The following is a 12,273-nucleotide window of genomic DNA, read 5'->3' as shown; positions in this document are numbered from 1 at the left end:
GGAGTCAACGTCGACCTTACCAGTTTCAAGCAGCAGCTTGACCACCGCCTCGTGTCCATTCTTGGCTGCCCATGATAGTGGCGTCCGTCCGTACTCATCCTCGGCGTCAACGTTGACTTGAATATGCGAAAATATCAGCTATCTATTAATCCTGCATACTTCCGCCGTCAGACAAAATAGGAAGACGTCCCTATGATATTAGATAGCGCATATCTTCTCATAAGTCCGCTATATCGTCCATTGGGAGACCCGTTTCTGACATCAAAAGCAAATCCAAATCTTTGCGAGGTGATATCGTTGATAGCCTTTACGAAAGGCTGACAGACGCTACACATCTCCTGGCTCACGAGGATCAACACCATGCGAGGGCTGGTTTGATACGAATAGGGAAGAACAAAATACTCCGTTATTCTGTCCCATGGAATTCCAAACTGAGGCAGATACCAATGGATATACCCCGCTATGGCCTGTAGTTCCGCGTGACACGCCCAACCTCGCGGATCAGATCCAAAATCGTGTCTTATGTGACTCGCGATACGCATAACTTCAAAAGTCCAATTTTTATTAGTTATAACCCCGGGTCCCAAAGTCGTATGTGAATTTCCGCTCATAGTGTACTGAGTCGGGTGCCCATCAAGCTTAATGCAGGCCATAGCTTTCGTCGATTTTGGTAGTAGGAATTCCCTGACAGATGCAGTAAGTCTTAGGATGTTCCTATTTACTGGGCAGATGGACAAAATTGCGTTATCGAAGTGATGACATGATGCTCCTGAAAGGGTTGGATCCAGTAAACTTTTCAATGTTCTGATATGAGCTGGTAGGGTAATATCTTTCCAAATCATATGGCTCATCACGTTATCCCATCCCTTCGTAGGAACCTCGAAGACCATGTCGGCCAGATGATTGCATTCAATTTCGGGTTGCGTAGATATCGACCAGGCCTGAGCTTTATTGACTACTAATGCATTGGCGCAAATTTTTGTAGCTTCGATTTGTGTAGAGAAGTCTTTGAGTGGCTCCGACTCCTCAGGCTCCAGCAAATCGGCTATTTGCTGTCGATAGTTGTTGGAGACGTATGGTCGTTGAATGTTCTCATTTTGGAGGCGCTCCCATCTTTCTCGTTCGTTCCGTTCATTTATTTTGGATAAGTCAACAGCGCTGTTTCCATCATTGTCCTCTAGCCAGGCAGCACCTTTGTCTAGGATATAGTTGACGCTTGCCAATTGACCCCACAAAACAGCCTCCATAAGAGCCGTTCTTCCATGGTGGTTTTGGGCGTCGATGTCCGCGCCAAATTTTAGAAGCAATTCAACCATTTTGGGCATTCCTCTTGATGCAGCACATATGAGGGCCGTGTTCCCGTTCTCGTCAACCCAATTAAGGAGGGGTTCTGGATTTTTGGTTTCTTGGAGGTATTTTTTTACATGGTGGTATTCTCCCTCCATGCATGAATCCAGGAGTGCGTATGGATATTCAGCTTCAACCAGGATTTGCCTCCAGAAGCCAGAAGTCTCCTTCGCATTTTCAACTCGTTCGTCAAGCTTCAAGTTTTGCAAGCTTTTCAAGAGGTCTTCGCACGAGATTTCGTTCTTGGGGTTTCCCGTAGTCGGGGGGGCTGACATTGCCGAGTTGAGTAGTAGGGTTCCTTCAAAGCGGTTTTGGACTTGAAGGGTACTAATAAGGATATCTCAAAGATACATAAAACGAAGTATTGTATTGCAAATGAATATTGAAGATAGCTAGACTTGATTTTAAAGAGTGCAAAAGGCAGTCGACACCTCTGTCTCTTACAGGGCGGGGTAAGGCGTGGCTTGACCAGGAACGTCACTACGCGAAAATTTTAAAGCCTGCACTGCCAATCAATTAAAGCTTGATGTATGCGAAGGGCTATCGTCGTGTGAAGTCAAAGTACCCCACACATTTTCCGGCACGGGTGGTTTTTCGCCACGCATGGGGGGATGTTATTGCTTACACGCAGAGAGGTAAGTCAGAGTCAAAGTTACGTTTTCTCAAGCGGACAGCTATTCCAGCCCAATGCGAAGTGTGATTGGCTAAGAAGAGGTGTCTTCAGAACGTGACTTTGACTGGGTCATCACGTTATTGCTGACTTATTGCACAGCCACAGCCGTTTTAGCCACGGCGTCGGCTCTTTGGGACGGCTAATTATAATAAAATACACTGGTTGGCTTACAAGGCAATAAGACGCTAGCCGGAAATGGAAGCTGCATGAATTGGAAGTACTGACAAGGGTGGCGACACTGAATAGATTTGCGCGCGGACATCAACACACAGCCAATTACAAATTGTAAGCAGTTTCATGAGATTCTTCAGCGTAGGTAGCACCTCTCATAAGTATTATATAGAAGCCAGAGCTTAGTAGTAGCAGTGCAGTAAAGGAACGTTGTTTTGCTACAAATGAAGGCTCTGAGCGAAACAGGCCAGAAATCAATAGCATAAACGTATTTTAAAGAACTGAAGGGCTCCTTACGTTGATAAATGGCTATATAATATTATTTGTATGTAATTCTTACGGAGCTCTATATAAGCGGGAGTTATGATTGTGCGAAGTCAAAGTACCCCTCAAATTTTTCGGCACGGGTGGTTTTTCGCTACGGGTGGACTGACTTTAACAATTCTTTTTATCCATTAAAAGCCTAACTTAAAGTTCCACTTATACTTAAAGCCTTAAGTTAAAAGAATAAAAGTATAAATAGTAACGTTATTACAGTGTAACAGAATATAGTACCGTGCTTGCACAGTATCCTTAAATGACGCTTGGAGTCGACTAAGGACGAGGACAGCGCGTGTCAACCAGACGACTATACTCCCAATGGGGCTTGGACGAACGTAGTGGTCGAAGACCTTCGGTAAGTGCAAGGGGCGGTTAGGGTTAAACGCAGGGTCCCATAAAGGGATTCTGCCTACTAGATATATCCACCATGAGCACTCTGACGGTCGTGAGCATCGTGAGCGGTCACTCCGATAGTCACTATCATCGCAAGTGATAATGACTTGGCACGGAGAGCGATAGCTCAGGCCGGGGCTATCGCATCTAGTGATAGTCCTTGGCGAGGCTATCTTGTCACTTGGATAAGCGCCGTAGGGCGGCGCCGCTCACTGACTTCCTCCTTGACTGGCATATGTCCTTCAAAAACTATGCTGTGGCGTTCCGACAGGTGTCTTCCTTAGGGTTGTAACAGTCAAGTAGCAGGTCTCCTAACTGTGCAGGAACTGATACCCAAAATAAATTATGAGTAATATGCTTGGCTATCTACTGTCTCTTATCTTCTGTTTCGTCGTCAGTGTACTCACATTCTTTCTCTTCTTGCCCATCTATAATAGTATCATATAATGGTTCATAGTCCATTAATTCGGACAAGAGGCGGCTAAATTGTTGCGCCTTCTCCTTGCTTGGCAATGCATTAGAGCACTCTACTGCCTGAGTAATAGGCTCCCACGCTTGCCAGAGGAAGGAAGCAGCCCCCGAAGCCAACCTATCGTCGTCACATACCTTAACCAAGCAGTCCTTAAATTTATTAAACAAGGCTTCCAGCGTTCCGTCTTCACCGCTGAGGCTAGCCACGTTGAACCACGTCATCTGTAGTGCCTCGAATTTATCTTCATATCTTGTAATAAATTCCTCCTCGCATTTGCGCGATGCCCAAGGCATCAAAGTCCCATGCTCGCTACGCTTGCTCGTACGATGCGTTCTCCGATATGAACTGCCAGGAATGGGGTCTTCTAGATTACGCGTTAATTGCAACAAGCAGAATCTTAGAACTTCATACCTTGCAATTCATGCTCTGCTTGGAGTGGTACTATTCGTTCGCCGTCAAGCTCAACTAGTCGGTCGTGGGAAATTTCGATCACGACTGATTGAATGTTCTCCGTGTTTGAATCATCACGTGCTAAAGCCTCACGGGATGTCCCAGTAGGTGGCTCGGTCACTTCTGCAAAGCCGAGGAGGGCCAATGATTGACCTTCATGTATAGTATCTTCGATCGGGGCCGCTTCCGTACGCGGTGGGCTGAATGCCCTTCCTAAGTCGCTGGGCGAAGAATGGCCGTGATAGTTGGATAGTGTTCTCTCTGTCTCTTCCCACTCTTGCAGATTGTTGTCCGTGCTGATCGTGTGAGGTGGATAATTTGTTTTGATAACCCCCTCGCCCTCACTTACCTCTCCCTGGAGCATCTCAAGGTCCTATTGGCGGGAGTTAGCTTCCTGTCGTGCGGATCGGCGACAACGCTTGACTTCCCTTGTCAAGCGTTTTGGTTTGGAGAGCAATGGCGACAGGGTCCAAATCCCCCTAGTGAGTAAATGAAGCCTCTTGAAACCGTGGATATGTAGCAACAGGTCGTCTAAGGTCGAATTCTGAGGCATAATCGGATATGCGTACGAGTCTTGCTCTCTTCACAGTGGCTTTTCTTCTAGCGGGACCCGTCCTACGATCGGGTTGTTGCCGGCAAAGAGTGGATTTTGAACGTATCGCATTGGCGCCTTTCCCGGATCGCGTCTTCCGCATGATGTAGATATGGAGCTTAAGAAGTAACGTCTTTGCGAGAAATATTTAAAAAAGAGATGCAAAGTGAGAGTAAGGTTGATTGGGCGGCGGCGGCTTGCTTTCTTATATGTTTTTTTTCTGTGCCCCTGTAATGCTGCCCAGAGGTGCCTGGATCATGCACTGCCGCGCCATCTACGGAAATCGACCCGGTCAGACAGCTCGTTTGCTGGACTGATTTCCTTATTGCATTGTGATAAGGTTGCTTTCTGGAGCTGTACCCTTGCACGGAGTACTAGAAGAATTTACATTCTTGGGCAGACCCAGCAGAGACGCTTGAACTTGTCACCCACCGCCCTCCCGTTCATGCTACCTCCTGAAAATAGAAGCGGCGAAGCACCAAATCTTACCAAGCAAGCTTATTCTGCGACAAGGCAAGTATTACATTAAGCGGCTTAGTCGAACGACCTTGGCTACGGGCTGACGTATTCCTTTGATGTACCTTCGCGTCTCTATATCTTCCTTCCGCGTAGGGCTCAGGAAAGGGGTATGGCACTACGGTCAACATGTAAATCTGCAAATAGAATAGTAATTGCTTACAACTTACCATACAATTATCACTATTGGCACTAGAGCACTCGGGATACTGCATTGTGGATCATTGAGCGCCAGCAGAACACTCCAACTCACCGGCAGCCGCGGGGTCACTCCTGGCAGTCAGACCAAGGGGATGTGACTATGCAAGAGGCTAGTCATAGCAGAGATACGAAACGCGTCTTCTTGGTTGATAGAAGATGATTAAAGTCATGCAGACCAGGACTAAGAGTACCATCCTATCTCTATTCTCCTAATTTAGTATCGGCCATGCACTCCGCCTCAAAATCAGCCTCTCTGGGCTTCAACCCGCGGAAGTAGCGGGTAAAACACCTTGCATTTCATGCTTCCTCCGACCACAACGACAAGAGATGCTGAAGATGCTCAGCCTCATACCAGACTGAGAGCTTGGCTAGCATCGAGCTTCATGTATGATTCAAATTTTGGCACACGCTGTAAAGCATCAAATCCCCAAGCCTCCAGTATCCTTCGTCTCCCACCAACTGTCGGAATGATGAATGATGAGAACGGCCAAGTAGGTACTGAGCCAGTAGGATCAATAAGTTTCCACAATGTCTCAGAGCAGGGAATTCTCATGCATGACCGACATCATATTCGTCAAGGATTACAGGTCTCACCAAAGAGCCTTGTTCGGTGTCTTCGGATGAGCCAGTCGTTGCAAGGGTAATGCATCTTCGTTTGTGCGAACTCGATATCCTCCAGTGCACCAATACCTAGTTCCCCCACGCATGACACAATGCGGCGTGATTCATTCCTAATCACGCCTCTTCATCCATGGAAAAGCATGGGTTTGAAGGACCTTCGTATCTTGAGCGAGGTTGAAAGAGTTTCACGGTGCTTACAGCCCTCGTATTCGTCACCACACTAGCTGTGGAAGACATGACCGACAGCTCTATTGTTCGGGCACTGAGAATATCCCACCTAAATTTCAAGGCGACCTTTTTTCCGCTTGGCCTTACCTTCCTGCTCAGCCTTTGAATTAGATGCCAGATTGGTCTGTGACTCAGAGCTCGTCCCAGGAGCGAATGGAAATTCAATACCGTCTTTTTCCGATTCCAGAATTAGAAGGATAGTGTTCGTCCCGTCTGCTGTGACGTCCTCAAAACATGTCTGAGGGTTTAACTTACAGAAGTTTGTATCATATATCTGTATGCCTTTGTACTTTCTCATATACTTTATCGCTAGTTGTTTTACCTTATCTACCGCCAATGGCTTTAAGGAATCAACTAGAAGACGGCGTTCAGGTCTCTATGCCCCTCTCTCGCGGATCTTGAAATTTATGGGGATTTTTTAGGCGTTGGCCTGTTGATCTGGAGAGGGAGTAGTGGAATCGGCTTCATCTATTGCTAGAGAATTAGTGTTATTCAGCAGAGTATAGGTTTACTAACCTAATTTTACTTAATCCTTCTCTGCTCGTCTCTAAGTTGCAGGTTCTATAACTTCCCCTAAGTCAATCTGAGTAATCTGTTTACGGTCGTTTTCTTTTCGTGCAGCACCTATACCTCTTGGAGGCTTAGGCTTCTTTCTATATATCCTCTCTCTGTCGGGATTCCATAGGCTAGCAAGTGATTCTCTGTTAGGTTGTGGTTTCGCGGGATATTCCTGTCTTCTGCTTATGTGCGTCTCTTGGATATCGTCTTCCTTTTCTCTTTCTTCCTCGATTTGCCGCTGCCTCTCCGCCCGCTCCGCCTCCTCGGCTTGTCTCTGCCTCTCCGCCCTCTCCGCCTCCTCGGCTTGTCTCTGCCTCTCCGCCCTCTCCGCCTCCTCGGCTTGTCTCTGCCTCTCCACCCTCTCCGCCTCCTCGATTTGCCGCTGCCTCTCTGCCTGCTCTGCCTCCTCGATTTGCCGCTGCCTCTCCGCCCTCTCCGCCTCCTCGGCTTGTCTCTGCCTCTCCGCCCTCTCCGCCTCTTCAGCTTGCCGCTGTCTCTCTGCCCTCTCTGCCTCCTCGGCTTGTCTCTGCCTCTCCGCCCTCTCTGCTTCCTCAATTTGCCGCTGCCTCTCCGCCCTCTCCGCCTCCTCGATTTGCCGCTGCCTCTCCGCCCTCTCCGCATCTTCAGCTTGCCGCTGCCTCTCTGCCCTCTCCGCCTCTTCAGCTTGTCTCTGCCTCTCCGCCCGCCCCGCCTCCTCGGCTTGTCTCTGCCTCTCCGCCCGCTCCGCCTCCTCGATTTGCCGCTGCCTCTCTGCCCTCTCCGCCTCCTCGATTTGCCGCTGCCTCTCCGCCCGCTCCGCCTCCTCGGCTTGTCTCTGCCTCTCCGCCCTCTCTGCCTCCTCAGCTTGTCTCTGCCTCTCCGCCCTCTCTGCCTCCTCGGCTTGTCTTTGCCTCTCCGCCCTCTCTGCCTCCTCGATTTGCCGCTGCCTCTCTGCCCTCTCCGCCTCCTCGATTTCCCGCTGCCTCTCCTCAGCTAGCCTTTCTTGTTCTTGCTCGTCTTGTACCGCTAGCTGGGCCTGCTGCTGCTCGCCTTTTACTAGATTAGCGTTATTTATCAGTGTGTGGGTTTGCTTACCTGATTCTACTTGTGCATGACTTATAGGTTCTACAAATTCCCCTAAGTCAATCTGGGTAACCCGTTTACGGTCGTTTTCTTTTCGTGTAACACCTATACCTCTTGGGGGTTTAGGCTTTTTATTATGTGGCCTCTTTCCATCGAGCTTCCATAGGTTGGCTAGTATCTCTCCGCTAGTTTGTGGCCTCGTAAGAGGTTTCCGTCCATTAGGTGTACGTGTCTCTTGGGTATCGTCCTCGAATAGCTCTTGCTCGGTTTGCCTGTGTCTGTCCTCTTCAGCTTGCCGCTGGCTTTCTTGCTCTGCTAGCCGGAGTCTCTCCTCCTCGGCCTGCCTCTCTTGCTCAGCTTCTTCCTGCTGCCTCTCCCCTCCCTGCTCTGATATTTGAGCTAGCTGTTGCTGCTTGGAAATTCCCTCCTTCTGCCTCTCTTCTTGCTCTGCTAGTTGAAGAAGCTGTTCTAGCATAGCTCGCCTCTGTTTGGCTAGCTGAGTAAGCTGTTTTTCCTCAGCCCGCCTCCGCTTGGATAACTGAGCCAGCTGTTCTTCCTTAGTCTGTCTCTGTTTGAATAACTGAGCCAGCTGTTCTTCCTCAGTCTGTCTCTGTTCGAATAGCTGAGCCAGGTGTCCTTCTTCAGCCTGTGTCTGCTTGGCTAGCTGAGCCAAATGTCCTTCCTCAGTCTGCCTCTGTTCGGATAGCTGAGCTAGCCGCCCTTCTTCAGTCTGCCTCCGCTCGGATAGCTGAGCCAGATGTCCTTCCTCAGCCTGCCTCTCCCTCTCCTGCTCAACTTGTCTCTGACTCTCCCTTCTCTCTGCTAGCTAAGCGAACCGCTGCTGCTCAGCAAATTCCTGTGTTTCTTCTTTGGCTTCTGCCTTAACTATCTCCTCTTTAGGAGTTTGTGTTTGTCTGTGAGATATGCTATGATTAACAATGCGGGCTAGTTTACCCTAAAAGGCAAAGTACACAGATCTGCGGACGAAAAATGACGTTATCTTAGGATACTGTTGCTTATTAGTGTTGTGCAACTTATCTAAAAACAGTAACAACTTGTCCTGTTTGTGGTCCTTTGGTTTTAGAACCCCGCATCTTTTAGGTGGCCTTCCATTATTATCAACCTTATATATATTTCTTGCCTCCTCTTCTGTTAGTGCCTTAGCTGTGGAAAAAAATCTAACTATTTGCTCTATGTACTCCTTAAAGGCAGCAGCATTATATTTAAAGCGATCTAGTCTCTGAGCCTCTAGTAGGGCTTTAAGAGCAATCTGCCTATTAGCAGACCCCTGCATTAAGTTGAGGATTGGCGTGGACTTAAATCCTAATTAATAAGCGTGAGCAGCAATCTTGCATAAGATTGCCTTGCTAGGTTTCTAGTCTAGTTTTGCTTTAGAGTAACGCATAGCAATAATCTATATCTATTAAAGTGCAAAATCTTCTCTATCTAATAAATCTCCTAGCCTAAGTATAAATCTAGACTTAGATTTCTAAACTACGTATTAGTTAACTCTCTAATTCCTATCCCTAAACGCTCTTAAGAGGGCAGAGGATACAGAATCCCTTAGCAACAACTTTAAAAGTGATTTTACACACTTAACAGGCCCTTAGAAGTAGTTTATATCCTTAAAGTAGCTATAGAAAGAAGAAATTAAGTGGTCTAAAGAGATAGATAGCACTTTTTCCTACATAGCTTTGCGCTCTTGCTTGTTAAAAGCACTAAAAATCTTGCCGCCACGCAATTAGCTATATAAATGTTCCCTATTAGCCCTGCATGCGCCTAGAGCGGTAAGCTCTAAGGCTTTTACATTAGCTCTGTTTAGCTTCTGCCTTGCTTGTAGATTAAGAAGAATCTTGTTCTAAACTTCCTTAATATACCTAAGGTAGCAGAGATTTTCCTATTAAGCATAGTTAGTAATTAGAAACACGTGGCAAAAACCCTTACCTTATAGCATTTTATAGCAAAGATTTTGTGTAACGTGCTTAATCGCATACCCCATTTTAATGCTAGAATGTCTAACTAAAGATTAAATGCATGCATGAACTCTCTGTAACAGAGAATCTGCTTTAAGTTTTTTGCTTTGTGTTTAGATATTGCGTAACGTACTTCACAGGCGAGTTGCTCACACACCTAAGTCGCTCACTTTTGCCAAGACCCCACTAAACCACTCTTCCTACACTAATGCATTCCCCACAACACTACTTAGACGCGCTAAAAGAACGTTAGATACAGCTTACGCTCTAAGCTTTTAAATAAGACATAAAACTTTTAAAGAAATGTGCTATAGCTATGTGCAAGGTTCTGTAAAAGACAATAAATAACTATAGCACTAGACAACCTTTACAAGCTAATTCTACAGCTAAATTATAAAGGCTAAGTAATAAAAAAGAGCAGGTAATTATTAAGACTATACTTAAGCTATATACGCAAGGAATTTCCCCTTAGATAGCATTTATAGCTAATATAGCTAATTCTTTGCGCGCTAAGCATAATCTAGGCTATGTTTACATAAACTAGCCTAGTACGTTTGTAAAGTGTTATTTAGAGCTTAAAGTAAAGTTTTAAGCGCAAGTATAGTAAAGAGATATTTAGCTAATTATAAACTCTATTTTACTAAAGTTGTACGTGTTATTATCCTAGATGCTATACTTAGCTTTAATATTCTCTACAAGGCTAAACCTGCCCTAAATTACTCTAGGACTCTTATAGAGGGCTCTCTTATAGTTATACTTACGCTTAAACATTACTTTAAGCTCTAAATAACACTTTATAAACATACTAGGCTAGTTTATGTAAACATAGCCTAGATTACGCTTAGCGCGCAAAGAATTAGCTATATTAGCTATAAATGCTATCTAAGGTGAAATTCCTTGCGCATATAGCTTAAGTATAGTCTTAATAATTACCTACTTCTTTTTATTGCCTAGCCTTTATAATTTAGCTGTAGAATTAGCTTATAAAGGTTGTCTAGTGCTGTAGTTATTTATTATCTTTTATAAGACTCTGCATATAGCTATAGCACATTTCTTTAAGAGTTTTATGTCTTATTTAAAAGCTTAGAGCGTAAGCTATATCTAACGTTCTTTTAGCACGTCTAAGTAGTGTTGTGGGGAATGCATTAGTGTAGGAAGGGTAGTTTAGTGGGGTCTTGGCAAAAGTAAGCGACTTAGGTGTGTGAGCAACTTGCCCGTGAAGTACGTTACAAACAAGCCCACTACTAGTTCTTAAAGTACAGGTTCCTAGATATTTAGTATTCACAGATTTTGCAGTATATTTCGCCATTATTTAGCTGTTTTTTAAAGGAGTACTCTTTAATAAGTTTAGTTTTTAGGTTGTTGTTAAGATCTAGTTAAAAGTGTAAGAATTTATTTCTATACAGGGAAGAGCCTTTACCTGCAAGATATAGATCCACAACCTAGCAGCTGTCTAGATAGATATTTGCAGCAGCTTTAATTTAGTGTTTTCTATAGAGACATTTTAATTAGAAACCAGCCGGAAAATCTAGCTCTAGGCAGTCACGTGGATCTAGCAATTGCTTAGCAGAAATTCCTAAAACTGTAATAGCATCCTTAAGCTAATGCTAATTAATAATAGTAGGAACATAACTTTAAAATTGTAAAATATCTTGCTTATTTCTTACTTTTAATAATGTTGTAAGTTTTTTAGCATGCTTATTATCTACATCCCTTAAAATTTTAAGGTTATGTAGGAAATGTAACACCTTAATCTTTACTTAAGCAGCGCCTTTAAGCTTTAAGATTCTCTCCGCTGCGATTCTCTGCTTTTGTTTAATAAATTATGCCTAGCGCATGTTAAGGCAGTAGCTAGGAATATGCAATACTAGTAGGAGAGTGGATAGTGTTATTTATTCTTTTGTAGTTTGTAGTGCTAAATCTGTTACCACTGTCACGTGCTTTAACGTTTAGAGGATTAATTATAGCCCTAGCTAAATATATCGCCTTTCTCTTAGGAAACTATAAAAGGAGGCATTTATTTACACATATCTTTCTTCTAACTAAAAACGACTACAAACCTTGCCCTCTGTTATACGCTGCATAAAATAAGTTCTGCATAAAACAAACGCTACACCTAAATTAATTTTAATGCACTTAGTAGGCTTAAGTGTTAACCTGCAGACATAATTAGCGTTAACAGTAAAAATACAACCCTAAAGCGTAATAGAATAAAAGCCTTAAGAAGAAAGAGACTTAACACTCTAGATAAAGAGACTATAGATCCTAAGACTAGTTTAAAGGGCCTTACACTTGTTAAAGCTGCTAAATATAGGGTTAGGGCACATAAATATATAAAAACAAAATCTAGATCTCCTTAGGAAGACTATAAGAAATGTTAGAATCTCTAGCTTAGTGTTAAAGACTAGATTACTGTGGCTAAACACAGAGGGGCCTAACCTAATGCTGTTGCGGTGAAAAGTTAGCTAAATGACCCTCTATTAAAGCTTGTCTTAGTAAAAAGGTTAGAAGGGCTAATGTTTAAGGAAAACATCTGTAAATTGCAGCAGGTACAGCACATTAACATTGTATCTGCCCTAGAAGTTTTTAGGTTTAAGCAGATTTCCTATGTTATTTTTAAATATATAGCTTATTTTATTTCTTATGTTGCTGTCAGATTGAAGCACTGTTTCTGGGCTTCCTGAGATGAATGATG

The 12,273-nt window shown here is 44.4% G+C and overlaps 4 protein-coding genes across 4 annotated transcripts; 1 reads left to right on the top strand and 3 right to left on the bottom strand.

The window, feature by feature from the left end:
• Positions 1-18: 18 nt before the first annotated feature.
• Positions 19-1,370, bottom strand: BDR25DRAFT_201050 (ankyrin; the record flags this gene model as incomplete). The annotated part of the gene is made up of 2 exons (XM_033684387.1): positions 19-116; positions 1,193-1,370. Coding segments are annotated over 2 exons (276 nt in total), but the record flags the coding sequence as incomplete, so codon positions are not given.
• Positions 1,371-3,154: 1,784 nt separating this feature from the next.
• BDR25DRAFT_310372 (uncharacterized protein) lies at positions 3,155-4,522 on the bottom strand (the record flags this gene model as incomplete). The annotated part of the gene is made up of 5 exons (XM_033691148.1): positions 3,155-3,184; positions 3,313-3,333; positions 3,512-3,741; positions 3,789-4,200; positions 4,397-4,522. 5 exons carry the CDS (start codon positions 4,520-4,522, stop codon positions 3,155-3,157), a joined length of 819 nt encoding a protein of 272 aa, XP_033552787.1.
• An 840-nt stretch (positions 4,523-5,362) lies between these two features.
• On the top strand, positions 5,363-5,981 carry BDR25DRAFT_350223 (uncharacterized protein; the record flags this gene model as incomplete). The annotated part of the gene is made up of 3 exons (XM_033694666.1): positions 5,363-5,409; positions 5,462-5,776; positions 5,816-5,981. 3 exons carry the CDS (start codon positions 5,363-5,365, stop codon positions 5,979-5,981), a joined length of 528 nt encoding a protein of 175 aa, XP_033552786.1.
• Positions 5,982-6,005: 24 nt separating this feature from the next.
• On the bottom strand, positions 6,006-8,699 carry BDR25DRAFT_350222 (uncharacterized protein; the record flags this gene model as incomplete). The annotated part of the gene is made up of 5 exons (XM_033694665.1): positions 6,006-6,019; positions 6,052-6,361; positions 6,554-8,417; positions 8,442-8,560; positions 8,652-8,699. The coding sequence occupies 5 exons, from the start codon at positions 8,697-8,699 to the stop codon at positions 6,006-6,008; spliced, it is 2,355 nt and encodes a 784-aa protein (XP_033552785.1).
• Positions 8,700-12,273: the final 3,574 nt, after the last annotated feature.

The sequence above is a fragment of the Lindgomyces ingoldianus genome (assembly GCF_010093535.1).
Source record: "Lindgomyces ingoldianus strain ATCC 200398 unplaced genomic scaffold BDR25scaffold_4, whole genome shotgun sequence".
Lineage (NCBI taxonomy): Eukaryota > Fungi > Ascomycota > Dothideomycetes > Pleosporales > Lindgomycetaceae > Lindgomyces > Lindgomyces ingoldianus.
This window is presented reverse-complemented; position numbering and strand designations above follow the sequence as displayed.